The sequence below is a fragment of the Jaminaea rosea genome (assembly GCF_003144245.1).
Source record: "Jaminaea rosea strain MCA 5214 unplaced genomic scaffold BDZ90scaffold_13, whole genome shotgun sequence".
Lineage (NCBI taxonomy): Eukaryota > Fungi > Basidiomycota > Exobasidiomycetes > Microstromatales > Jaminaea > Jaminaea rosea.
The window spans coordinates 459,998-482,995 of record NW_020289987.1 but is presented as its reverse complement, the minus strand read 5'-3'; the positions used below and the strand labels follow the sequence as shown (position 1 = coordinate 482,995).

The following is a 22,998-nucleotide window of genomic DNA, read 5'->3' as shown; positions in this document are numbered from 1 at the left end:
CCTGTGTCACGCCCGGACGTCGGAAATTCGGAAGCCCAGTGCATTAATGCCCGCAGCCATGCCTCTCGCACCATGAGAAGGAGACCCAGGCGAGCACTGAGCGAAGGTGAGAAAGAAAGCGCCTGCGAGAGTTCTTGCCCCCAAAAGAGTGCCCTCTATCGTCAGTCACCAAGTACGCCCCTCGTATGCAAGAAGATCATTGAGATGTAAAAGAGCGAAACGCTGAGCTTGAAAGACACTTCGATTGTAGCTGCTGTCACATCTCATTCTATCGGCATCCATTGACCAGCCCAATGTCGCAGACTGGCGACACTGAACAATGGCGGTGCGGGATGGTCCTTCCTCCCGCCGTGAGCGAAATCGGCCGCCGACCATTGTGACGCGAAATCGTACTCCATCAAAAGAAGATAGCCCAATGCAAAGACAATCAAGGGGTGCTCGAGAGCCTCTGGAGGTTCACGAATGTCGATCGCGAATCCTTCCGCCCAGCAGAATTTGGCGTAAATGCGCGTCAAGTCGCCTTTTTCGTACATGCAATACTTGATTTCGTCCCACCTTGACCAAGGGTGATTCCGCGGCAGGCCCTGAGCGTCGATGTAGACGGTCATGAGCATCAGCATAAGCGCTTTGCACGTGCTCAGCCCCGGAACAACTTACCCCACTGCTCCAGACGAAACGGCGAGTTGTTTCGGACTGCCCGGAGCTGGGAATGCTGAACTCCAGCATATCGCGGCGATGATATTCCAAAGCGTACTTGTGGATCTGTTGCTTGGCTTCGCAGAGGTCGAGGTAGATACTCGAGGTTCTTCCGTCCGCACATTCAAAGTGAGGGCTATCAGACGTGTGAAGCGGAGCCCTCCAGACGTAGCTGTCTGATTTCGGCGGTTCCGGCCCATCCTGCCAAGCATGTCCCGCTTTGTCTGTCTGTGCCCTTGGCTGACAGGCTCCAAACCGTCAGAACATGCGTAGGCTATCTTTTGCGCGCTTGCTACACTTACATTCGAGATCGTCTGATCACCGGGCGCCATGTAGATGTATCCGGGCCTCTTCAACAAGGCTTGATTCCGGCGTATCATGCAAAGAGGAAAGAGAAAGTGGTATAAGACACCACCGTTGTAGTCTGTGATTTTCAGAGCGTGCGGCTGAGCATAAACATGCTTCCTTTCACAATAAAGCCCGTAAACTGCGGTGGTGCGACGACGAGAGCCCTTTGACCAGATGCCTTTGTCGTGCCTGCGATATTCCTCCCAGTCCATGATTTTTGCAGCGCCGGATGGGGCGAGCATCTGCGAGGAGGAGGATGACGAAGCGGCTTGACGAGCATCCGTGAGCATGTCATTGCCCTTGTCATCCTTCTTGACGTCGCCTTTCGCATCGTTTGTATCGGAAGAGGTCCCTGCCGCAGAGAGCGACTCGTAGCTCGGAGGGGCTGCGCTGTCCATTTTCTCATCTGCCATCGTCGATGTGGTATCGGGAAGGAGATGCATGGCGGAGCGACAGTGCGGGGACTGGACTATTTGTATGCCCGTTGGGCCGTCGAGGCTTCGACGTCCGCTCTGGCTAGTCTAGCTCCATTTCTGCATAAGCGAGGGCACGCCCCGCGTGCACAGCCGTCGCCTCCAGCTTCCCGTCTAGCCCTGCAACGCTACCAGCCAAGGGCGCGGACTGTAGCTGAAAGGTAGGGACGATTGCTCTGCGCAATGCTCAGACTGAAAGGGAAAAGGATGGTATTGGTGATAGCAGGAAGAGAGGAAACAAGGAGAGGATAGACCTCAATCAGCTTTCGGGCGGACCAAGTTAACGCCACGTGGCTCCAACACGGACGAGCAGAGCCTCACACACGATCGAAAGGATGATTCTATCATTGCGACGTGTGTATCCGACCCCTGCATCGTAAAGATCAGCTCTCTATGGCCCGCTCGTAGAGGTGCGAGCGAGCATGGACAGATCACGAAAAGATGAGGATCGCAGCAGCGGCGCGTCGCCGGGCATCACTCACCATCGGACGTCTGAAGTTGCACCGCCCGGCTCACGTGCCTCAAGAGGACTTCAAAGTCCTTTGTACTGAGCAGCACTGAGGCTGCCATGGTCAGTGCTGCTACCGTGTGCTCGCAGAGGCTTCGAGACAGACAGCCCCCCCCAAGGCTGCGCGGATATCGCCAGCCTCGGGGCACACGGAGCCTGGACTGCAGAGCCTGAATTCGGATCTACGGCAGCCCCCAAAGATCTATGCCCGGCCGCGCGCTTCGTCACCTCGCACTAGATAGATGCAAAGCAACGCGGCTCCACACGGGTAGAAAGTAGACAGATCAGATATGTGCCAAAGGTGAGTTCAACAAAAGGTCCGAACTGTCCACAAAGAATGATCAATATTGCCAACATATCAGCGCCGCCAGCCCCTCTGATTTCGACGATACTATTCGATTGACATTAACTCAGCAACCTTTTCTCGTAAAGCTGCGACACTGAATCGAGGTGGGTCGGGACGAGCCTGCTCGGGTCCACGAGGTGGCCATGTCGACGCCATATCGGACTGCATTAGGAGAAGGTAGCCTAGGGCGAAGAAGATTAGAGAATGCTCCAGATCGTCGGGAATCTCACGGAGGTCGATCGCTGAACCTTCTTGCCATCGAAAGATGCCATAGATCCTGGTCATGTCACCATCTTCATACAAGCAGTAATTGACTTCGTCCCACCTCGACCAAGAGTGATTCCGCACCAGACCCTGAATATTGATGAGTAGAGGTAGGCATCAGCACAGCCACCATCTACCAATTGAGTTGCACAAAACTCACGGAACTACTCCAGACGAACGTGCGAGTCGTGTCAGACTGGCGAGACGTGGGCACGTTGAACTTGACCAGATCTCGGCGGTGAGGCTCCAGGTCGTGCTTGTCTATCTGCTCCTTGTGGGTACAAATTGCGGGCCAGACACGCGAGACTCGATCATCGGCGCATCTGAATTCGAGAGGCTGCGAGAGGAGCGAAGTGGTCCAAACGTAGCCCTGTTCAGGCGACGGCTGTGGACCTTTCTGCCAACGAGAACCAGGCACATTTGTCTCGGCACGCGGCTGGTAGCAGAGAGGCTATCAGGATGTGCTCTGCGCCGTCTGATCATCCGTCAGCACTTACATTCGATGTGGTCTGCTCACCGGACACCATGAAGATGTGTCGAGATCTCTTGAAGAAAGGATCAGATGGACGAACGAGCAGTTGGAGAGGGAAAAGGAAGTGGAACAAGATACCGCCATTGTAATCTGTTATCTTAAGCGTATGTGGCTGGGCATAAAGGCTCTTTCTCTCGCAATAAAGGCCGTAGACTGCGGTGGTGCGAAGCCGAGGTCCCCTTGGCCAGGCGATATCGCGTTTGCGATATTCCTCCCAGTCCATCACCTTTGCAGCGCCGGGTGGGGCATGCAGTTGTGAGGAGGAAGATGGACCAGCATCCGTGAGCAAGTCATCGCTCTTGTCATCTTTGAAGTCGCCTTTTGCATCGGAGGTACCTGCTGGATGCAGCGACTCGTAGCTAGGAGGGGCTGCGCTGTCCATTTCTTTGTCTGCCATCGTTGGTGTTGTATGGAGGGGATGCATGGCGAAGCGACGACGCGGCGACTGGACTACTGTATTTGTATGCCCGTTGGGTCGTCGAGACTTCGAAGTCCGCTCTGGCTAGCTCCATTTCTGCATAAGCGAGGGCACGCCCCGCGTGCACAGCCGCCTCGAGCTTCCCGTCTGACCATGCAACTGTAGGCCAAGGGCGCCGTCGAGCAGGACCTCAAACAGAATCGAAGGGATAATTTCATCATTGCGACGCGAGCGTAGTAGCATGTTCGACGAAGGCGCGAAGGCCGGCAGACGATCGCAGTGTCGTTGTGGCTTCATCTCATGATATTGCAACGGTTACCACCTCTCACTGTGGCGGCGCGAGCCCGCAAATCAAAGCTGCCTTCTGCAGTGCAGGAATGTCCAACAGACGTTGGTACGTATCACTGCCGTTCGAGGGTCGATAATTATCCTGAACAAATTCCTGGCACATGCGATGTTGCATCAACATCAGATTGACGAGGGCAAATGCGATGAGCGCATGATCGAGCTCCTTGGGCAGGCCGGGCCGAAGCCATAGTCCAAAGGCCTCCTCCCACCTAGTGTTGCCGTAGGTACACGACAAATCGGCTTTTTCGTGCAGGACGTAGGTCAATCGATCCCATCTCGACTGCCTTGTGTTTCTCATGATGTCCTATATGGAGAAGGAGGCGGAGGGGGAACACGCGTGAGGCCGGGCACTTACAAATGAGCTGGCAGGCTGCCGAACTTACATTGCAAAGCCATACGAACGTTCGATCGGTCCCAGGCACACTGAACTCGAGGGAATCAGTCAGTGCCAGCTTCTTTTCGTGGGAAAAGACTTGCCGCTCCGCATCGCTGATCTTGGGAGTGAAGATCGATGTTCTGCCATCGGCACAGTCAACTACTTCCTTCGCATTGAGCCTTCGTCGCCATACATAGTGTTCGGGCATTGGCGGCTCCGCTCCTTTGGTCCAGGGCCAGCCTGCTCCCTTCCTGACTTTACGAGGCTGAAGGCGAAGAGGGGTGTGAGCTGCGCCGAAGAGCTTCATTCGCGGGACTGACTCACATTGTCGACTTGTTGATCGCCCAATACCATCCATACTGTTCCCTTGTTCTCGAAGTGCTTCAGAAACACTACGTGCTCAGAGAACGGGCAGAGTGGGAAAAGGAAATGCCACAAGACTCCACCATTGAAGTCGGTGATCTTGATAGTATGCGGCTCGGCGTGCAGTTTAATATTCTCGATGTAGATGCCATAAATTGCGACGGTCAAGGCATTCGGATCGATCTTGGGCCATCTATCAGCGTCTCGTCTGCGGTATTCTTCAGCGGGTCCTCCAAGCTTTGGTTCAAGCTTGCCAGCATCAGTCGCCGCAAAGATCTGAGAGGAAGATGCGGCTGCTTCAGAAGCACTGCTCGACGAATTGCCGTTGCCGCTCCCACCCTTCTCATCCGCCTTCATGTTCGCCTTGCCTGGCTCGCCTTCGTGCCGAAGGATTTCATTGCTGGATAGAGCACTCTGGTAGCTGGGCGGTGCTCCACCACTGGCTGTTGTCTTGGACGTCATCGTTGGCGGGAATATGAGAAGACGAAGAGGAATGAGCAGATGAAGGAGAAGGGCGGGAGATATGGCTAGCGTCGAAGCCGGGTGGTATATATGCCGTCTGGCCGGTCGAGCCTTCACTGCCCCCGAGCTCGCTAGCTCTGTTTGGATGCATAGACTAGCTTGCATCATTTCTGCATAAGCGAGGGCACGCCCCGCGTGCACAAGCGCGTCCAGCATCACCCATCGGTCGGTCCTTCAAGCTCGAATGCGGGCGTCAAGAGCCTGGCACATCGATGTGGAAGTGGAGACACGCAGCGTTCCGGCGTCGACGGCGCAGCAGCATGATTGACATGACTCCGAGGCGAGACGATAGACATACGACGGTGCTGATTACATTCCGAATATCATTGCGAATGATGATGCCCCTCATCGCTACGGCGTGAAGCCAAAGTCAGCAGCTTGCTTCTGCAACTTTTTGATGCTAAAGAGTTGCTGACTCATATCGCTTCCATCCGACACAACCATGGGCTGCTGCCAAAACGTTTGACAAATACTGTGCTGCATCAGCATCATGTAGACGAGGGGAAAGGTGATGAGAGCGTGATCGAGCTCTTGTGGCAAGCCCTGACGCAGATAAAGCCCAAAAGATTCCTGCCACCTGAGATAGGCATACTGCGTCGAATAGTCACCCTTCTCATGGAGAACGTAGGTCATGCGATCCCATCTTGTGTACCTGTTGTTTCGCAGTATTCCCTGCAGATGAGAAAACGGAAGGGGAGCGGTGACAGAATGAGCATCGAAAGAAGCGCAGATGCCAGCTTCATTACTCACGTCGCAGAGCCAGACAAACGTTCGATTGCTTCCAGGCACGGTGAATTCCACTGAGTCTCTACGCCGCAGCTTCTTAACGCCACTGAAGACCTGGTGCTCCTCGAAGTGAAGATTGACCGCGATGTCGGACTTTCTGCCGTCGGCGCACTGAAGTGGATGATTCCCGCAGAGCCGTCTTTTCCACGTATATTGCTCGGGCGCCGGCGGTTCTGCGCCTTTGGTCCATGGTCGCCCGGGTCCTTTTCTTCCCTTGCGAGGCTGAGTGCATATGGTGGCTTCGGAAGTGAGCTTCGGTGAGCGATCATGACGCACAAGGACGACTCACGTTGTCAATAACTTGATCGCCGGGAACCATCCACACCGTTCCCTTGTTTTCAACTTCTTTGAGAAGGACCAAATGATGCGACAAGGGACAAAGCGGAAAGAGAAAGTGCCACAGGATCCTCCCGTTGAAGTCAGTGAGCTTGATGGTGTGCGGCTCGGCGTAGAGATCGTCACTCTCGATATAGAGGCCGTAGACAGCGACAATTGGAAGGAATGGATCCAAGTAAGGCCACAATTCTGCGTCTCGTTTGCGATACTCATGATCAGGTCCTCCAAATTTTGGCTCAACCGTATTGGCCCCAGCCGGTGCACAGAGCTGAGACGAGGATGCTACTGGAGCATGAGTACTACTAGGTGTAACCTCGTTGCCCTCCCCTCGCTTCGTATCCGCCTTATCAACGTCCGCCTTTCCTGTCTCGCCTTGCTGTTGAGCAGCTGCGTCATTGAAGACAGCACTTTGGTAGCTGGGCGGTGCTCCGCCACTGGTCGTCATGTCGGGCGTCATCGTTGACAGGAGTATCAGAAGACGAAAAGCGATTAGCGGATGAGGGGAAGTAGCGGATGAAGGACAGGAGATAGGGCTAGCATCGGTGGTATATATGCCGTCTGGCCGGTCGAGCCTTCACTGCCCCCGAGCTCGCTAGCTCTGTTTGGATGCATAGACTAGCTCGCTCCATTCCGGCATAAGCGAGGGCACGCCCCGACCCTTGCCCGTCTAAACCCCGCAACACTCGCTGACCCAGAGCGTCGTCGAGCAGAGTCTGGGACACGATCGATGGAATGATTTCATCATTGCTGCAACGGCGACGCCACGGTAGTATCTTCGACAAGCTTACAAACCAAGCAGACACAACATGATTGTCGAACCAGCCGCTTCAGGTTGCAAACGACGTTGCCTCTCACTCCTGTCGCCTGAGACCGTACTCCGCAGCTTGCTTCTGTAGCATAGGGATGTTGAACAGGTACTGATTTGCGTTGGTGCCACCCGTGAAGATATACGGCTGCTGCCAGAATTTTTGGCACATACTGTGCTGCATCAGCATCAAGTTCACCAGGGCGAACACGATCAGAGCGTGGTCGAGTTCTTTAGGTAGCCCTTGGCGTAGATATAGGCCAAAGGCTGGCTCCCATTTCGTGTGGCCGTATTGTGTTGAGAAGTTGTCCTTCTCGTGCAGTACGTAATCTATCCGATCCCATCTTGTATAGCGGTTGTTTCGCATTATGCCCTGAGGTGAAATAAACGGAGGACGAAGAAGAAAGCGGTTCGAAGCTAAGCACCTTACAATTGGCTTGTACTTATCATCGCACTCACACCACAAAGCCAGACGAAGACTCGGTCGGATCCGGGCACTGAAAACTCAAAGTAGTCCCTGCGCGTCAATTCTTGCTGGCCGGCAAAGACTTGATGCTCTTCGTCGTGAATCTTAACAAAGTAATGCGAAGATCGCCCGTCCGCACACTGGAGGGGAGCTTTGGCACCACCTCGCAGTAGTCGCCACGTATACTCGGCGGGCGTCGGCGGCTCTGAACCCCTGTTCCAAGGTAGTCCCCGTCCCTTCGTTCCCTTGCGAGGCTGGTGGAAGATTGTAGCTGAGACGGTAAGCTCCAGCTGACTGGACATTCGCTACACATGGTAACTCACGTTGTCGACTTCTTGGTCGCCGGGGACCATCCACGTCGTTGCCTTGTTGGTGACATGCACGCCAAGCACCAGGTGTCTCCCCCATGGGGAAAGCGGAAAGAGAAAATGCCACAGAACTCCACCATTATAGTCGGTGAGCTTGAATGTGTGCGGCTCCTTGAAAAGATCGTCGCTTTCGATGTAGAGACCATATACCGCGCAGATTGGCTGAACCGAATCATCGCGAGGCCACGTCTCATCGTCTCGGCGGCGGTAATCCCCATCGTCGGCATCGTATCTGGCATTGATCTTGCGAGCCCCGGGAGGTGCAAGTAGTTGGGACGAAGACGCTGCTCCAGTAGCACTGCCCACCACATCGGCTTTGCCCTGCGCTCCATTCGTATCTGCCTTAGCGTCCGCCTTGACGTCCGCCTTGTACGCCTCGCCTTCGTGTTGAACCATTGCATCGTGGGAGATAGCGCTCTGATAGGTAGGCGGTCCGTCCGCGCTGTTGTTCATGTTGGGCGTCGTCGTCGGAGGGAGAGTAAGAAGGAGGAACAGCGATCAGCAGATGAAGGACAGGGGAAGAATGGCTAGCGTCGAAGCGGGAGACTTTATATGTCGAGCTCCAACGCCCCCGAGCTGGCTAGCTCCGTTTTGGATGCATAAGCGAGGGCGCGCCTATTTCACACAGCCGCGGCCCTCGAGGCTCTTCCGTGGCGCCCACGCGCGTGTTCTTAATCAACAGCCACTCCGGCTCGCTTCGGGGGTAGGCTACCGTGAGAAGCGGGCATACAGTGGGCATGCTCAAAGGCCCTGAGTGACTACGCTCCCATCCGGCACAGCACGTAACGCCCTGTATCTTGCCGCTCCGGTCAAAATCGCTCGTTCAAACGGCAATAAAACAACGACCTCTGTCCTGACCGCGTAAATGCCGCCTCAACGACCGCCGTCAAAGGCACGCTTGTCACACGTCGAGGATACGTCCACCAGACTCACCTTTGGACGACATCACAGAGGCAAATGTGGCCGCTAAATGTCAATGACGATGGCGTAGGGCGATGGCACACTACCTCCTCGGATCATCGCTGCCACGCCCAACGATGTTACAGGCAGTCGATCGGAGCGTCACAACGAGCTGGAGGCGTTCAGGCAGCAAACTTCCGAATCGACTGCATTGCATGACTATCGCGCGCCTCTGCCTATCGCCGGATGCCGTACTCCGCAGCTAGCTTCCTGAGCGCGGCGCCATTGAAGCGATGTACAGTTGTATCGGTCCCATCAGTAGGGCAGAAGTCTTGAGGCGTAAAGCCGGTGCTCATATCAAATTGCATGAGCAGAAGAGTGACCAGCGCAAAGATGATCATTGAATGATCGAGATCCGGCGGAATACCCTCGCGGAGCCTGATGGAGCATGCCTCCGACCACTGGAAGTCGCCGTACTGCACGGAAGTTCCTTTCTCGACCAGAGAGTACCTGCACTGATCCCATCTGGTATAGCAATAGTTTCTCATGATGCCCTTCGATCAAAGCGTCAGCGTGGGAGAACCTCTATTTATACATCATTGAACTCACTGTGCAAAGCCAGACAAAGGTCCGGTCGGTTTGACCATTCGTCGCTGAAGGTACCGTGAATTCAATGTAGTCGCGATTCCTGCAGCCTCGCTCATCCGCAACCGTTTGGTGCTTATCTTCAGACACCGAGCCAGCCAGATCCGACATTCTCTCTTCGATGTCTTCCACAGTGTTTGCGCTCAGAGGAAGTTTCCAGGTATATCCGTCTGATGTTGCGGGCTTGGGTCCTTTGCTCCACGGGAATCCGTGTCCTTTCCTCCCCTTTCGAGGCTGGCAAAGACCCTTAAAATGTAAGCTTTCAGAGCGCGCCTCCAGACAATCCGCCTCGCTCACATTATCTTGTGTCTGGTCGCCCGGAATCATGTAGATTGTTCCTCTGTTGACTAGCGAGCTCACTGACGTGCCGAGTGGGAAGAGGAAATGCCACAGAATCCCGCCCTCGGCATCTGTGATTTTGATGGTATGTGGCTCGGCATAGAGGGAGTCCTGCTCGATGTAGAGACCGTAAAGCGCGTTGTAATTCCCGCTGGTAGAGGTACCCCACAAGTCGTTGTCATATTTGCGGTACGCTTCAGCGTCCCAGATGGTCTGGGCGCCATCCGGAGCGTAGATCTGACGGGACGAAGAAGACGTCACCGTAGTAGCGTCCTGGGGAGCTGCAGTCTGCTTCTCAGTTGACATGACAGGGTCGCAAATGATGTAGGGCAAGGGGCGCTAGGGTGTCGTAGGGAAAGAGGTGAGAGGGTGTCCCAACCGCCCCGTCGACGAGCCCTTTTGTATGTGCCACTCATCGGGCTGTGCTCCCATCACGGACGTCATCCTCGAGTCTCGACCATGACGCTAACGCTAGCTCAAGTTGGTGTTGGCGTAGGCGAGAGCGTGTTGACAACACAGAGAAGAGAGGAAGGCGTAATAGCGCGGCACACAGCCACCAGAGCCGTTGATTGAAGCCGGAGGATGCGCCCCGATGACTCCCGGCCTTGCAGCTCGCCGCGCCGCGTGGGGGACACGGAAGTGGACGACACCCGGAACCTGGTTGTGCCTTGGCATGCTTTGCGCCGGCGGCTTCGAATTGGATGAGGGGCTTCGAAGCACGGACGCACGTTGGCTGGCTGGCTGGGCGCGATTTCGTTCAATTCGCAGCGACACACGACACTGCGCTGCGAGCTGGTCTCTTTGGCATGGCTTCATATCAAGACGACGTCAAGGCCAAGTCAGCTTCGTACATTGAGCAGCAACAGCCGCCAATAGTCGAAATCATGGCGCCCAAGACGACACTCACATTGAGATCGGCCGCCGGGCTACTGGCCGTCAGTCTTGTCGCTGCAAGTCTTCTCGCCTTTGCAGCGACGGCAAGGGGCGTAGCGCCAGGATCGCAGACCATCTTCACGGCGCCCGCCAAGTTCCCCTCGAAAGCCTACGATCGATACTACCAAAAGCCATCAGCAGACCACAGGAGCGAGGCGAGGCCCGTCTTCACCGACATCATCAACAAAGAGCCGTACGCCGCCTCATTGTATGACCCGCTTCGATTGCCTGTCACGCCTCCGGAGTCAGACGCAGTCTACCCTCTGCCAGCCAGTAGAACGGGTCCTTCCATCAATGATACCCTTGCCAACATCACAGCCATCATCTCCGGCTCGGCTGACAGTAACTGCACCAAATGCATAGATGCACTGCGAGTCGGCCAAGCTCTCGTGCGTGCCAACCCTCGAGCTGGCCCGCAAGTAATGATCGACCTCTGTAAGCGCTACGCTTTTGCCAGCACCAAAAACGGTCTGACGAGCGACGAGGCCTGCGAGAGAATGTACGCGCCCTCTACGCTAGGCGCACAGAATGCGCAGATCCTCTCCTACGCCAACTTGAGCGCGAGCTCGCAGGATGGACAGGCCATCTGCGCCAATATCCTCACGTATTGCCCAACGCCGCCAGCTACAGAGCTGACCGACGCCTACCTCGATAGGTGGTTCAGCAAAGTGGGCGGCCGCACCCCGCCAGCAGCGCGTAAAAGCGACCGGCCTGGCAAGCCGACGGCACATCGTCGCCCGCTCAAGATGCTCCACCTGAGCGATATCCACCTCGATACCCGTTACCTCGTCGGTGGCGAGGGCAAGTGCACGTCAGGGCAATGCTGCCGGCAAGACAGCTTCAACTCTACGCGCGCTCAGTCACCCGCGCCTACTGGGCAGGTACTGAACAGCTCCTCGCTCGTACAGCCGGCCAGTTACTGGGGCGAGTACCAATGCGACGCACCCATTGCCCTCCTCATTGCGGGTCTGCAAGCCGTCACGCCCCTCAACGGCGGGCGCGACGTCGACTTTGCCGTCTACACGGGCGATGCCGTGACGCACGATGCGACGAATCACATCTCGCAGGCATTTGTCACCATGACGGAGCAGGCCGTCTTTGATACGATGCGCAAGTTCCTTGGCAAGGGCCCCGTATTTGCCTCGCTGGGGAATCATGATTCTTCGCCGTCGGATGCGGCGTCGGCCAATTCGCTGCCAAAGGGGCACGACACGCTCAGCTGGAATTACGATTATGTGTCCAAGCTATGGGAGTCGGAGGGATGGTTCGATCATGAAGACGCAAAGCAGATTGTGAGCGTGCGCGAGGCGTGGTGCGCTGAATGGACTGTACTGACCCCTGACCCGGCTTCCTCAGGGCCTACACTATGGCGGCTTCTCAACTTCACCGCGCAAAGGGCTGCGCATCATCTCGCTCAACACCAACCTATGGTACCGCCGCAATCCCTGGAACAATCTGCGCTACGGTCAAGCCGACCCATCCGGCATGCTGCGCTGGCTCACCGACGAGCTCTACGCTGCAGAGAAGCGCGGAGAGGCAGTCTACGTGCAGGGCCACGTCTATTCGGGATGGTCAGGCAGTGATCCTGGAGATGCTCCCACGAACCTCTTTGGCATCATTGTGGAGCGCTTTCAGCACACGATCCGCGAGATGTTCTGGGGTCACTCGCACGAAGACTTCTTCAACCTCTTCTACCGCAATAATGGCACTTCCAACTCTTCGTCCGACGCATTCGCTCACGCCTATATCGGACCTAGCATTACGCCCTTGACGCGGGTCAATCCCTCGTTCGGCATTTACGATATCGACCCGGAGACGTATCGCATCCTCGACCATACAGTCTATTACTCGCAGCTGGACTCCTTCGACTCTTTGGCCAACCAGGGACATGGCCCCGTCTTCCAGCGTCTATACTCGGCGAGGGAGGCGTATTCCAATCACTCAGCGTCGCATGGATCAATTTGGCCGAAGGAGGCTCCGTTGAACACCACCTTCTGGGCGAGGACGACCGACGAGATGCTCGCCCGCCCTGAGCTGGTGCAACAATTCACCGTCTATCAGGGGCGCAACTCGAGCTTATCGCCTCCTTGCGTCACGAGGGAGTGCGTAGAGGCCAAGGTGTGCTACCTCCGCTCTGGTACGGCATTACAAGGACAGCGCTGCCCGCGTGGATATAGCTCTGTGCAAGGGAGCGGGTGAGGCAGGCGCACGGACTATGATTGTAGGGGTATATGATGATTGCTTCTTTACATGCTCGGCCCCTCTTGCTAATGCCACGTTTCGTTTAGCACGCCACGTCATCGTTGGCTTGCCGCCCACTCGGTGCTGAGCGTGTCGAGGAAATGGTCTACGGCGCTCGACTGCGGGTCATTCGCTGCGCCTGCCTGTCCCCTCTTGCGACGTAGCTCCTCTGTCTTTGCGGCTACAAATCTTCTCCTAGCCTCGAGCCGCTCTTCAGCTTTGCTCATCGTCTTTCCTCCCACCGCCTCGCCGCCTTCGCCGCTCACGTTTTCCCTGCGCCGCAACGTCTCATCCCTCTCCTTGCGCAGGGCCTCCATTTGCTCCTTCCTCTTATCCTCGTCCTGATCAAAGCGAAAGAAGCCAGCTCCGCGGTTGCGTACCTCGTGTGATGCATCAAAGTGTTGCGCGTCCTGTCCTGGTTCCTTGGGTACGTCGCCACGAGTCATGATGGGGAACTGGGCTTGCGGGCCATACAGGGTGGTGCCTTGAGCATCTGCCTCGCCCTCTTCCTTGCGACGGCGCTGCTCGACGAGGTATTCCATGGGTACTTGGCTGCGAGGCACCAGGCGCGTGCGGCCCATATCATCTTCGTACTCGACGAGGTCTCTGCTATCGCTTCCTTGCTGATCCTCCTCTCCTTCATCGTCGCTTCGCCCGCGATGAACCTCCTCACCCCTCTCTGTCTGCCGCCGCTCCTCGATCATGCGATCCCAGTCGAGAAGACCTTGCATCTTTCCTCCCTCCTCGAGATCTTCCGGCTTGAGTCCACCACTGAGCCCACGACGTAGCTCATCGTACAGCTTGGCCTTGCGTGCTAGGTTGGCCTTGCGATCGCGCTCTAGACGGGCGGAGGGTGTTTCTGCCCAGGACGAAAGCGTCGAAGCGTCTCCACCTCGATCTCTGTGCTTCGACCTCGACGAGGACGAAGGCGATGATGATGACGATGAGCTGCTGCTGCTGACATGACGCAGATGGGGGGGAAGTCGTTGCCTAGAGTATTCATCCTCCTCGTCTTTGCGCCCGCTCTTGGGCTGAAGAGATTTCCCACTCGATTGCGCCTGCTCGCGCTCTCGCCTTCCAGCGAGCTGGGCCTTGAGATCGAGGAAGGACGAGGCGGCAATGTTGCTGGTACTGCTTCCAGCTTCTCCGTCGCCCCTCCTCCTGCGCTTTGTATCCCTGCCATACAAGTCCATCGATTGCTCAGCCTGCCTAACTGATGACTAGGTTGGCAAGAACAAAGTCAGATGAGGAGCGTGGGAGCGGACCTGCAGGCGGACCAATGACGCGGGCTCGTCTCCCTTCTTGTCTTCTTTTGGCGGGCGGCGGCCCGTGCCCGCGCTCCTCCTCTGTCTGCATCGCACTTGGTTGCTCTGCTGCTGCTGCCTGCAAGCGCCACGCCATGTTGCCTTCTTTGCCTTCACTCACCTCATCGGCCCCTCGCGGCTCCGTGGTACTTTCCTGACGCCGCCAATCATCATGGCCTCGTCGTCCTCGTCGTCTTCTCGCCGCCTTGTTAGCAGCCGCGATGCTGCGCGGTTTGGCGGCGGCAGAACCAATGGCAACGGCAACGGTAGCAGTAACGGTAGCGGCAACGGCAGCACGAGCATCAGCACGAGCAACAACCTCGTCGGATCCCTCGTCGATGGCATGCGTGCTGCCAATCACATCAACTCAGTCGTCGATGAATGGCCCATGTACTCCTCTCAGCCAGACGACTACGACTTGGGCGATATCATTGGTCTGGGCGCATCCTCCATCGTCTACCAGGCCGCCTTCCACCCGCTTCAGGGCAGAGCATGCGCCGTCAAGGTCATCGACCTCGAGGCATTTGGCAGGGACACCGATGAGCTCAGGAGAGAGACTCAGCTTATGTCCCTCTCCAAGCATCCAAATGTGCTGAGGGTTAGAGGATGTTGGGTCGTTGGATCGAAGCTGCACATCGCTACACGCTTGATGAACAGCGGATCTCTCCTCGACATTATGCGGTTCGGATATCAGGACGGGCTCTCAGAGGATGTCATCTGTGCCATTCTCAAACAGGCATTGCAGGGTCTGGCTTATCTCCACGTCAATGGCTGGCTGCACAGAGATCTCAAGGTGAGATGACGTGCAGCAGGAGATGATGAGATACGTCGCCCGCTCACTCTTTTCGTTCGCATCACAGTCCGCCAACCTCCTCGTCGACGACGACGGCACCGTTCTACTGGGCGACTTTGGCGTAGGTGCCATGATGGGTGACAATGACGCCAAGACGTCCAAGGGCAAACGAAAGTCCTTTGTCGGCACCCCCTGTTGGATGGCCCCCGAAGTTGTCGAACGCCGTCACTACGACTCGAAAGCCGACATCTGGTCGTTCGGTATCACGGCTCTCGAGCTTAGTCAAGGACACGCTCCTCACTCCCGCCTGCCTCCGGTCAAGGTACTCCTCAAGACTCTCAGCGAAGACCCGCCCCAGCTCGATCGCACGGGTGGCGCACACAAGTACTCGAAGCAGTTCGACGACTTCATCCGGTCATGCCTCCAAAAGGACCCAGAGAAACGCCCCACCGCAGAAAGGCTACTCAAGCATCCCTTCCTCAAAGGCGCTAAACCGCCTCGTCACCTCGCCAGCACTATCCTTGTCAATCTCCCTCCCCTCGCAGAAAGGCAGGAGAACAGGAGAAGAGCAATGTCCATGGCCTCGCTCAGGGCAGGACAGTCGTGGGACTTTGGAGCTTCACCGCCTGCCTCGTTGAGGGTCAAGACGGACGGTGGCGGTGACCCTTTTGCTGGCTTTACGGATAACATCACAAGCCCTGGCCCCAGTCCTTGGAACAGCCTCAAGCGGCCCGGCGTACCGCGTCCTGCCTCCGCTACCACGCTAGTCAGCATCGATGGAGAACATGCCATTGCGGTACAGGGAAGCGATGATGAGGCAGACGCAAGCGCGCCTACGCAGCCACACCCTCTTCTCTCCCGCTTCCAACCACCTACGGGCCCACTCAGCTTGATGTCCCCCTCCCCGACCACCTCCTCGATATCGATGCGCAGACGCAAGAGCGTAAGTTTCGACGCCTCCGCCGGACCAGAGGAGACAGGCTTCCCCACATCACGATCGGATGGACTAGAGAATATAGACGAAGCCCCAGCAGCAGGCGGAACGACCACATCCGACTCGCCATCCACTTCGGCAACTACCTCGACAGATACGACGGCAACTACGCAGCATACGGTGGAGGATGAGCAGAAGGAGAAATTGGAGAAATTGAGAATCGCGTGAGCATCGCATCGAATCGCATCGCGTCGTTTACACATCATACCTTGCTTCACCTCATGTGCATGTACATACGACCTCTCGCGGCGAGCAATGCGATGCGCAGGCAAAGCTGTCAGTCGCGACGTCCGTCTTGTGCGTGCGTGCGTGTTGGTGTGAGCGCGGTGTGAGTGGCTAGAGGACGATACTGACTGTGCACGCCATCATGCTCCTCTTTGCCGCACAGCCTCGTATCGGACTTCTTCTACCCTGGCGTGGGAGGGGTAGAGGGCCACATGCTAGCGATTGGACGAGAACTCGTCGCAAGAGGACACACGGTGAGCACTGCAACTTCATCAGACGTCAGGCCGCTGCCAGACTCGAGGCTGATCCACCTCTGCTCCACCCCTTCCTCACACAGGTGATCGTAATCACCCACGCCTACGCCCCGGATCGCACAGGCATCCGCCACCTATCCGTCTCCTCTCCCACAACCTCCGAGCCGCAAGTCCGCACTCTCAAGATCTACCATCTCCCTCTCCTCCCAGTCCCTGGAACCCAAGCCACCCTACCCCAATTCTTCGCCTCGCACCCACTCATCCGCACCATCCTCCTACGAGAAAGGGTCCAACTCCTTCACGCGCATCAGGCACTCAGCTCCCTCGCTCACGAAGCCCTTCTTCACGCACGATGCTTGCCCCTGCACGCTGGTGGGCAGCAAGTGAGAGCAGTATTTACGGACCACTCCCTCTTCGACTTGCAAGGGGATGCGGCTTCCGTTCTTACGAATAGGCTACTCCGCTTCGCCTTGGGGGAGGCGGATCGAGTGGTTTGTGTGAGTTATACGGGGAAGGAGAATACGAGTCTAAGGGCGAGACTGGAGGGGGAGAAGGTGGCTGTCATTCCTAATGCGGTGGATGCGGGGCATTTCTACCCGGATGTGACAACAACGCGATCGAGAGAGAGGGGAAGCCGCATCACCATCGTGATCCTCTCCCGGCTCACTCATAGAAAGGGGGTCTCCCTCCTCACACGTCTGATCCCCTCCATCTGTCGGCGACACCCAGATGTGGACTTCCTGATCGGAGGGGACGGGCCTGGTCGAGTGGTGCTCGAGCAGATGAGGGAGAAGATGAACACAGTCGCCCTTACCACCGAAGATACCGCATTACCGCATCAGCTCGAGCGAGTACGCCTGGTGGGGAACGTCCTCGGCCCAACAGCGGTAAGGGAGCATCTTCAATCGGGACAACTCTTCCTCTCCGCCTCTCTGACCGAGGCCTTTGGCACCACTCTGGTGGAAGCGGCAGCCTGTGGGTTGCTCTGCGTTGCTACTCCCGTCGGGGGAGTGCCGGAGGTACTGCCTCAGCCTGGCCGGATGATCTTGGCGGAGAGGGCAGAGTGGCGTAGTTTGAGGGATGCGCTTGAAGTCGGGTTGGAGAGGGTACGTGCCCAGCAGAGGGGCGAGGAGAAGGAGATGGTCGAGGACGAAGAGGATGACGAAGCAAGCCTGCGCAGCACCTATACGTGGCCACGCGTTGTCAATCGCCTGGAGCGGGTGTACCTCGAAGCTCTCGCTCAGCCGCCTGTCACCACGCTGGATCGTCTCAAGCGCGTCTGGGAGAAAGACGCCGATGCTAGGGGAGGGAGCTTTGGTGCTCTGGTATTCTGCATCGTCTTGGCGACGGATGTGGTGTTTAGCTGTTTTTTGGAGTGGTTCTGGCCGGGTGAGGAGATTGAAAAGGTGTGGAGCGACGAGGGGTCAGGTGAACAGGAGAGCGAGAATGAAGGTAGCGAGGAGGGACAAGCAGAGGTGGAGAGCGAGGACGATTACGGCGACTCATAGAGCATTTTTGCCGTGCTTGCAATTGTATACCCACCGCATCATCGCCTTATCATGACCCCTGCCATTTCCCTCTATCTTCGTGTCCCCTCAACACCCCATCAGGCGTGACGATACCATCCAAGACCCTGTCCCTCTCATCGGCTGGAACCCTCTCTCCCTCGGGCAAGACCTGCTCCCTCAATCCCAGTGCAACGCAGACGGGCCCTTGTTTCCCCCTTTTGGCCGCCCACGCCTCAGCTTGGGAGAGGTATCGATCGTAGTATCCCTTTCCATGCCCTAGCCTTCCGGCGAAGACATCGAATGCTACGCCTGGCGCCAAGATGAGATCAAGTCCTTCACCTCCTGACGCTGCGTCCAAGGCGTCAGGGCGTGGTCGTCTGTGGCTGACATCGGATTCAACTGCACCGTGCGTCTCAGGATCATCGACGACCCAGTCTTCCGGTTCCCTAATCCCCCACCTGTTGCGCTTCATCCCTTCGTACTCTGCCAAGCTACGAAGCTGCAACATTCGCATATCAGGCGCAAAGCCTACTTTGCCCTGCTCTCCCAGGGCGGTGGGTGCCGGGGTAGCAAAGAGGGGTACGTAGAGACGTTTGGTCTCATCGGCCAGTGTGCAACGACATAGCTCGTCCGTCTCCACTTCTCCTGTATCGGTGCTCACGTAGATGGAGATGTTGCGTGCAGAGCGATACGTTGAGGAGGCGAGGATACGTGAGGTGACTTTGTGGGATTGGGCGCGAAGGTCTTGCGGGTCGATGGAGGAGAGGCGAGTAGCCATGCTTTTGCGAAGGGTGCGCTTGGCAGTGCGGATCGAGGAGGCTGCTCCTGCTGCTGCTGCTGTGCTGGCCATGTCTGGTGATTGTAGGTCTGGTGGCATTGAGAGAGGATGAAGAATAGAGGAGAGGCAAGAACATCAAGCGCCCCTTCCGCTTGAGAGTCGAAGCCGCACGCACGCACGCATGCACGAGCCACGCTCAAACATGATTGATTCAACGATCGGAGGGCGGACTGGGCGCCTTTGTCTCCCTTTTACCCACTACATCAATCCATCCGCCCTGTGCAGCTCGTCATGGCCATAGCTGGAGCTGTGCGCAGCGGTGAGGCGAAGCGCATACCCCTCTGTCACATTCCCTTTGCAGGGCAGACTCGACATGGTGGACTGGAGTACAACGAGCTGGGCCAGCTGCTGATCGTGTGCGATTGGAACTTGTACATTCTGGTGAGACGAGGGCGAGCGATGGAGCAAAACAAGGGTACATACTGACTACCTGGACCCCTCTCACCCGCAGACCCCATCCATCGGCTTCCTCCCTACCATCAAGCCAGACACGACAGCTCAGTCTGCGGTCACGTACGACCGATTCCTCTCCGACTCTGGCTCAGCAACAGCTGCCGGCCCCTCGAGCTCCACCGGCCCCGCTGCCAAATCCTCAAACAGCAGCCTCGCTACACCACTGCTCAATCACTACCTTCACACTGTGCCCGTCTCCACCCTTCGTCCAGAGTCCGACCGCACATCGTTCCAGCATCGGCCCCTCACAGAACACGACTACGAAGCTGCGGCAGCTCCCTTCTGCCTTCATGCGTCGCTGCTGTGCTTCAAGACGGCAAAATGGTCTCCGAGAGGGCTCGGACCAATGGGATCTTGTGTCTTGGCTACAGTAGATTCGGACTTGGATATAAGGCTGTTGCATGCAAAGGGAAACGCCTACAAGGTGAGCGCCAGGCATGCGACCGTCGTGTGACATACGCAGCACGAGCTAACAACGTCTTCTGCTCATGTACAGGGACCATACACCATTCTCGAGTCTTTGAATGCTGTTGCCTCGACCGACACTACCCTTCCCAAACGTCGACACACCACACTCGGGAGCCAAGTCCTCAACGTAGCCTGGAGCCCAGACCTGATGCGCAGCAGCCGTCGTCATCGTCGAGGTCGACCCTCATCATTGTGCATCCTTGCTGCTGCCGCCAGATCGGGCGAGGTGCTCCTCTGGACCAGATGGAGAAGCAAGAATAGCGCTACTCAGCTCCAAGGAGAAGAGCAGGCGGTAAGAGTGCAAGTGGCACGTCGCCCGGTGACGGCAGTTTACTGGAGTGGGGACGTCGATCATAGTGCGGAGGATGGGGGAGCAGAGATGATCAAACTCAGCCTGCTGGCCATTGTGCCCGGGCGCGGTCCGAAACTGATCGACGTGCGAGTACGCATCGGAGAGGGCGGCGAGGTGGACTGCACCGCCGGGGGAGCAAGCGTGCAACCACCCAACCTACGCGGTGCGCCAGAGGTAACACTGCTACGAGCCGAGCGGGGCAGAGCCGATGAAGGAACGATTTTCGTTGCTGCGACTGCGGGACAAGTGCATATCTGGCGCCCCACCAGCGAAGAAAAGTCGCAACCGCCGCCATCCAAGCGTGCACGCCGAAGTGAAGCCGGACCATCACTCATCGAGGACGCAGCGCCCACGGGCGGTTGGACCTCTCTCCGCCTTCTCGGTGAGCACGAGGCCCAACACGAGCTAGCAAAGGAGTGGGATGAGAGATCGCCACATGCAAGGGCGACCTCATTGGAGAAGACGGGCGAAGAGCTACGCCTCACGCTGGCTTCTGGACTCCAATACCTCGTGCCTCTCACCGACGATGGAGCCGCGGGAAAGCAGAGGGCCTTGATACCCGAGAAGAGCAAGGCAACCACAGTCCTTGTCCCGCGCACGACCTCATCAGAAGGACTCGTCCTGGAGTCGCTCCTACAGCAAGTCGAGGCGCGACGTAACTTGCCAGGATGGGCGGCGGACGATAGCGGCGACCAATCAGCTCTGCAGATCCGCGCAGCCATCCAATCAGACGACGACATCAAAGCGTATCGCTCCCTCCTCAATCACAAGAGTCGATGCACCATGATGCTGCAATTGCCAGCGAGCGCGGACGAAGCGCAAGAGGAAGAAGAAGAAGAAGGTACAATGGGTCACTGCGCCTCCCTCTTCCTCCAAGCCGTACGCCACAGCCTCGCCAACGATGACGATCACAATGTTGGTTTCAGGGCGAGCAGGCCGAGAAGGACTACCATTCACGCTCTCCGACCCGCCCTCTCGATCTACTACGCTGCGCTCATGACTGCACACGACGTGCTGACCGCCTCCGACATTAGCGTCCAACTGCTCAGCGCCCTTCGAACGGAGCTAAGCTCCTCCTTGTCCCCATCCACCTCTCCTCCCCCAAGGCTAGTCTGGCTGACCTACTGGGCCCTCCGAGAGCTCAAAGCCCATCACACGCCCCCGGCGCTGGTCCAGGACTTCGAGGCCATGCACCTACGCTTGGTGGTCGCGAGGCTAGTGGAGACGCTAGTCCTTCGAGCGGAGAAGTCGCCCTTAGTCCTGGCTATGGCGCGAGCTGTGCGGGACGTGCTGCAGAGCCGGGGTGGAGCCAACTGGCGTACAGCCTTGGCCCAGAGACTGGAAAAGGTGCTTGGCCGTCGTGCGAATTCTGCTCCAGAAGCAGAAGTCTGCCCAGCATGCTCGGCCCCGATCCCTCTGCCCTCTGCCTCACCTCCAGGGGCGGAGAAGCAGTTCTCGTCCTCCTCTCCGGATCTTCCTCCCTCCTCCTCCAGCGGTGCCGCAACAAATACGGACCTGTCATCTCTCTTACTCCGCCTCGAGCAGGCACGGTGCGAGAATGGCCATCTGTGGAAGCGATGCAGCGTCACCTTTGCTGTGCTTGCAGGAGATATGAGGGTGAGGAGCTGCGTGGGGTGTGGAGCGAAAGAGGGCGGTGGCGGGGGGGATGATCCTGAGAAGGGCGATCAAGGGGAGAGGGTGGAAGAGGAAGACGAGGAGGAGGGGGAAGATGATACGACTTGTCGGAGGTGCGGAAATGGGTGGATCCTCCTGTCGTAGCGTCTACGTGGTATGATGGTTCCAATCTTGATATCCGTGAGGCTCTTCCTTGACCGTAGAGACTGCTGGGCCGCTACTCCTCCAACACCTCTAACCATCCTCTCACGATAAGCCCCTCTACCTCGGTCCGCCTGACTCTCATCCTCTCACCTCTCCTCAGGTTCAGCATCCCCATTTCAGTCATGACCTCTCGCGCATCCCGTGTAGCCACGACGGTGACCATGAGCTCCTTGGGTGGACCCCACCCGATGATACTCCCACCGCCGTCAGCATGGGATCTCCCAGCCGCCTGACCCAGAGGGGCGGTCAGGTCTGTAATGTCGAGTAACTCGGACTTGAAGGCTGTCACGAGAGAAGCGTAATCGCGCAACCAAGTGAGCTCCTGCGGGGAGAGCTTAGAGCGTACATCTGCCCGTGCTGCTGCCCCTGCTCCTGCTCCTTGTCCCTCCCCACCCGCAGCCGCAGTGACACTCGAAGTTGATCCCCTCTCCTCCTTCTCCTCGAGTACCAGTCCGAGTGCCCCTCCCCTCGCCCAGAGACGGCGTTTCAGCCAGCCCATGCGCCATTCGTGGTACGCGAGCAGACAGCGCTTGTTTCGTTGAGCCGAGTGGTGTAGTGTCAAGAGTTGAGCGCCGAGGGAGAGGTCCGACTGGGCTGCAACGTCTACGTCTGTTCCTGGTGGGAGGGAGGAAAGGAGCGTAGAGAGGGAGGTGTGGATTTGACGCGTTTCGAGGAGGATGAGGCGAACGAGTGATTCGCTGCGAGCGGGTGACGGGTAGCGAGTGAAGGAGGGCAGCAAGAGAGGAGGAGGAGAGATCGAGGGCAGGAGTCAGCGCTTGGACTCTGAATCTACGCTTCTTGGCTCTAGGCTGCACTCACTTGTAGGGCTTCAAGCTACCCGTCGCCTCCATGTTGCGACATTCTGTGACGAGACGAAGGGCTTGATCTCCGTACATGCTGGGCAGCCTTCAGATCCCCACCTTGCTACGACGATGATGCCCAGTAGAGCTGTCGTAT

General features: G+C 57.4%; 14 protein-coding genes across 14 annotated transcripts; 4 read left to right on the top strand and 10 right to left on the bottom strand.

Annotated features, from left to right (window-relative positions):
- Positions 1 to 60: 60 nt before the first annotated feature.
- Positions 61 to 1,475, bottom strand: BDZ90DRAFT_275723 (hypothetical protein). The gene is made up of 3 exons (XM_025508896.1): positions 999 to 1,475; positions 658 to 936; positions 61 to 584 (listed from the first exon to the last, which is right to left on the bottom strand). Exons 1-3 carry the CDS (start codon positions 1,455 to 1,457, stop codon positions 264 to 266), a joined length of 1,059 nt encoding a protein of 352 aa, XP_025360484.1. The 5' UTR covers positions 1,458 to 1,475; the 3' UTR covers positions 61 to 263.
- Positions 1,476 to 2,416: 941 nt separating this feature from the next.
- Positions 2,417 to 3,587, bottom strand: BDZ90DRAFT_281260 (hypothetical protein; the record flags this gene model as incomplete). Its single annotated transcript, XM_025509346.1, has 3 exons — positions 3,133 to 3,587; positions 2,796 to 3,071; positions 2,417 to 2,725 (listed from the first exon to the last, which is right to left on the bottom strand). The coding sequence occupies exons 1-3, from the start codon at positions 3,562 to 3,564 to the stop codon at positions 2,417 to 2,419; spliced, it is 1,017 nt and encodes a 338-aa protein (XP_025360483.1). The 5' UTR covers positions 3,565 to 3,587.
- A 204-nt stretch (positions 3,588 to 3,791) lies between these two features.
- On the bottom strand, positions 3,792 to 5,188 carry BDZ90DRAFT_275722 (hypothetical protein). Its single transcript, XM_025508895.1, has 3 exons — positions 4,634 to 5,188; positions 4,317 to 4,574; positions 3,792 to 4,237 (listed from the first exon to the last, which is right to left on the bottom strand). The coding sequence occupies exons 1-3, from the start codon at positions 5,132 to 5,134 to the stop codon at positions 3,911 to 3,913; spliced, it is 1,086 nt and encodes a 361-aa protein (XP_025360482.1). The 5' UTR covers positions 5,135 to 5,188; the 3' UTR covers positions 3,792 to 3,910.
- Positions 5,189 to 5,468: 280 nt separating this feature from the next.
- BDZ90DRAFT_233883 (hypothetical protein) lies at positions 5,469 to 6,851 on the bottom strand. Its single transcript, XM_025506807.1, has 3 exons — positions 6,270 to 6,851; positions 5,945 to 6,202; positions 5,469 to 5,866 (listed from the first exon to the last, which is right to left on the bottom strand). The coding sequence occupies exons 1-3, from the start codon at positions 6,771 to 6,773 to the stop codon at positions 5,546 to 5,548; spliced, it is 1,083 nt and encodes a 360-aa protein (XP_025360481.1). The 5' UTR covers positions 6,774 to 6,851; the 3' UTR covers positions 5,469 to 5,545.
- Positions 6,852 to 7,388: 537 nt separating this feature from the next.
- On the bottom strand, positions 7,389 to 8,444 carry BDZ90DRAFT_233882 (hypothetical protein). The gene is made up of 2 exons (XM_025506806.1): positions 7,911 to 8,444; positions 7,389 to 7,841 (listed from the first exon to the last, which is right to left on the bottom strand). Exons 1-2 carry the CDS (start codon positions 8,406 to 8,408, stop codon positions 7,548 to 7,550), a joined length of 792 nt encoding a protein of 263 aa, XP_025360480.1. The 5' UTR covers positions 8,409 to 8,444; the 3' UTR covers positions 7,389 to 7,547.
- A 597-nt stretch (positions 8,445 to 9,041) lies between these two features.
- On the bottom strand, positions 9,042 to 9,509 carry BDZ90DRAFT_233880 (hypothetical protein). Its single transcript, XM_025506805.1, has 2 exons — positions 9,465 to 9,509; positions 9,042 to 9,409 (listed from the first exon to the last, which is right to left on the bottom strand). Exon 2 carries the CDS (start codon positions 9,401 to 9,403, stop codon positions 9,092 to 9,094), a length of 312 nt encoding a protein of 103 aa, XP_025360479.1. The 5' UTR covers positions 9,404 to 9,409; positions 9,465 to 9,509; the 3' UTR covers positions 9,042 to 9,091.
- On the bottom strand, positions 9,318 to 10,397 carry BDZ90DRAFT_233879 (hypothetical protein). The gene has a single exon (XM_025506804.1). It carries the CDS (start codon positions 10,143 to 10,145, stop codon positions 9,441 to 9,443), a length of 705 nt encoding a protein of 234 aa, XP_025360478.1. The 5' UTR covers positions 10,146 to 10,397; the 3' UTR covers positions 9,318 to 9,440.
- A 326-nt stretch (positions 10,398 to 10,723) lies between these two features.
- Positions 10,724 to 12,971, top strand: BDZ90DRAFT_222766 (Metallo-dependent phosphatase; the record flags this gene model as incomplete). The annotated part of the gene is made up of 2 exons (XM_025504542.1): positions 10,724 to 12,064; positions 12,129 to 12,971. 2 exons carry the CDS (start codon positions 10,724 to 10,726, stop codon positions 12,969 to 12,971), a joined length of 2,184 nt encoding a protein of 727 aa, XP_025360477.1.
- A 98-nt stretch (positions 12,972 to 13,069) lies between these two features.
- BDZ90DRAFT_262064 (hypothetical protein) lies at positions 13,070 to 14,206 on the bottom strand (the record flags this gene model as incomplete). The annotated part of the gene is made up of 1 exon (XM_025508439.1): positions 13,070 to 14,206. The coding sequence occupies one exon, from the start codon at positions 14,204 to 14,206 to the stop codon at positions 13,070 to 13,072; it is 1,137 nt and encodes a 378-aa protein (XP_025360476.1).
- A 211-nt stretch (positions 14,207 to 14,417) lies between these two features.
- On the top strand, positions 14,418 to 16,401 carry BDZ90DRAFT_233876 (kinase-like protein). The gene is made up of 2 exons (XM_025506803.1): positions 14,418 to 15,110; positions 15,178 to 16,401. The coding sequence occupies exons 1-2, from the start codon at positions 14,490 to 14,492 to the stop codon at positions 16,270 to 16,272; spliced, it is 1,716 nt and encodes a 571-aa protein (XP_025360475.1). The 5' UTR covers positions 14,418 to 14,489; the 3' UTR covers positions 16,273 to 16,401.
- BDZ90DRAFT_233875 (UDP-Glycosyltransferase/glycogen phosphorylase) lies at positions 16,262 to 18,143 on the top strand. Its single transcript, XM_025506802.1, has 3 exons — positions 16,262 to 16,409; positions 16,493 to 16,583; positions 16,667 to 18,143. The coding sequence occupies exons 1-3, from the start codon at positions 16,360 to 16,362 to the stop codon at positions 18,089 to 18,091; spliced, it is 1,566 nt and encodes a 521-aa protein (XP_025360474.1). The 5' UTR covers positions 16,262 to 16,359; the 3' UTR covers positions 18,092 to 18,143.
- On the bottom strand, positions 18,141 to 18,941 carry BDZ90DRAFT_255088 (nagb/rpia/CoA transferase-like protein; the record flags this gene model as incomplete). The annotated part of the gene is made up of 1 exon (XM_025507841.1): positions 18,141 to 18,941. One exon carries the CDS (start codon positions 18,939 to 18,941, stop codon positions 18,141 to 18,143), a length of 801 nt encoding a protein of 266 aa, XP_025360473.1.
- A 183-nt stretch (positions 18,942 to 19,124) lies between these two features.
- Positions 19,125 to 22,418, top strand: BDZ90DRAFT_233874 (hypothetical protein). Its single transcript, XM_025506801.1, has 3 exons — positions 19,125 to 19,310; positions 19,381 to 19,806; positions 19,879 to 22,418. The coding sequence occupies exons 1-3, from the start codon at positions 19,161 to 19,163 to the stop codon at positions 21,979 to 21,981; spliced, it is 2,679 nt and encodes an 892-aa protein (XP_025360472.1). The 5' UTR covers positions 19,125 to 19,160; the 3' UTR covers positions 21,982 to 22,418.
- BDZ90DRAFT_262060 (hypothetical protein) lies at positions 22,055 to 22,937 on the bottom strand (the record flags this gene model as incomplete). Its single annotated transcript, XM_025508438.1, has 2 exons — positions 22,055 to 22,739; positions 22,861 to 22,937. 2 exons carry the CDS (start codon positions 22,935 to 22,937, stop codon positions 22,055 to 22,057), a joined length of 762 nt encoding a protein of 253 aa, XP_025360471.1.
- Positions 22,938 to 22,998: the final 61 nt, after the last annotated feature.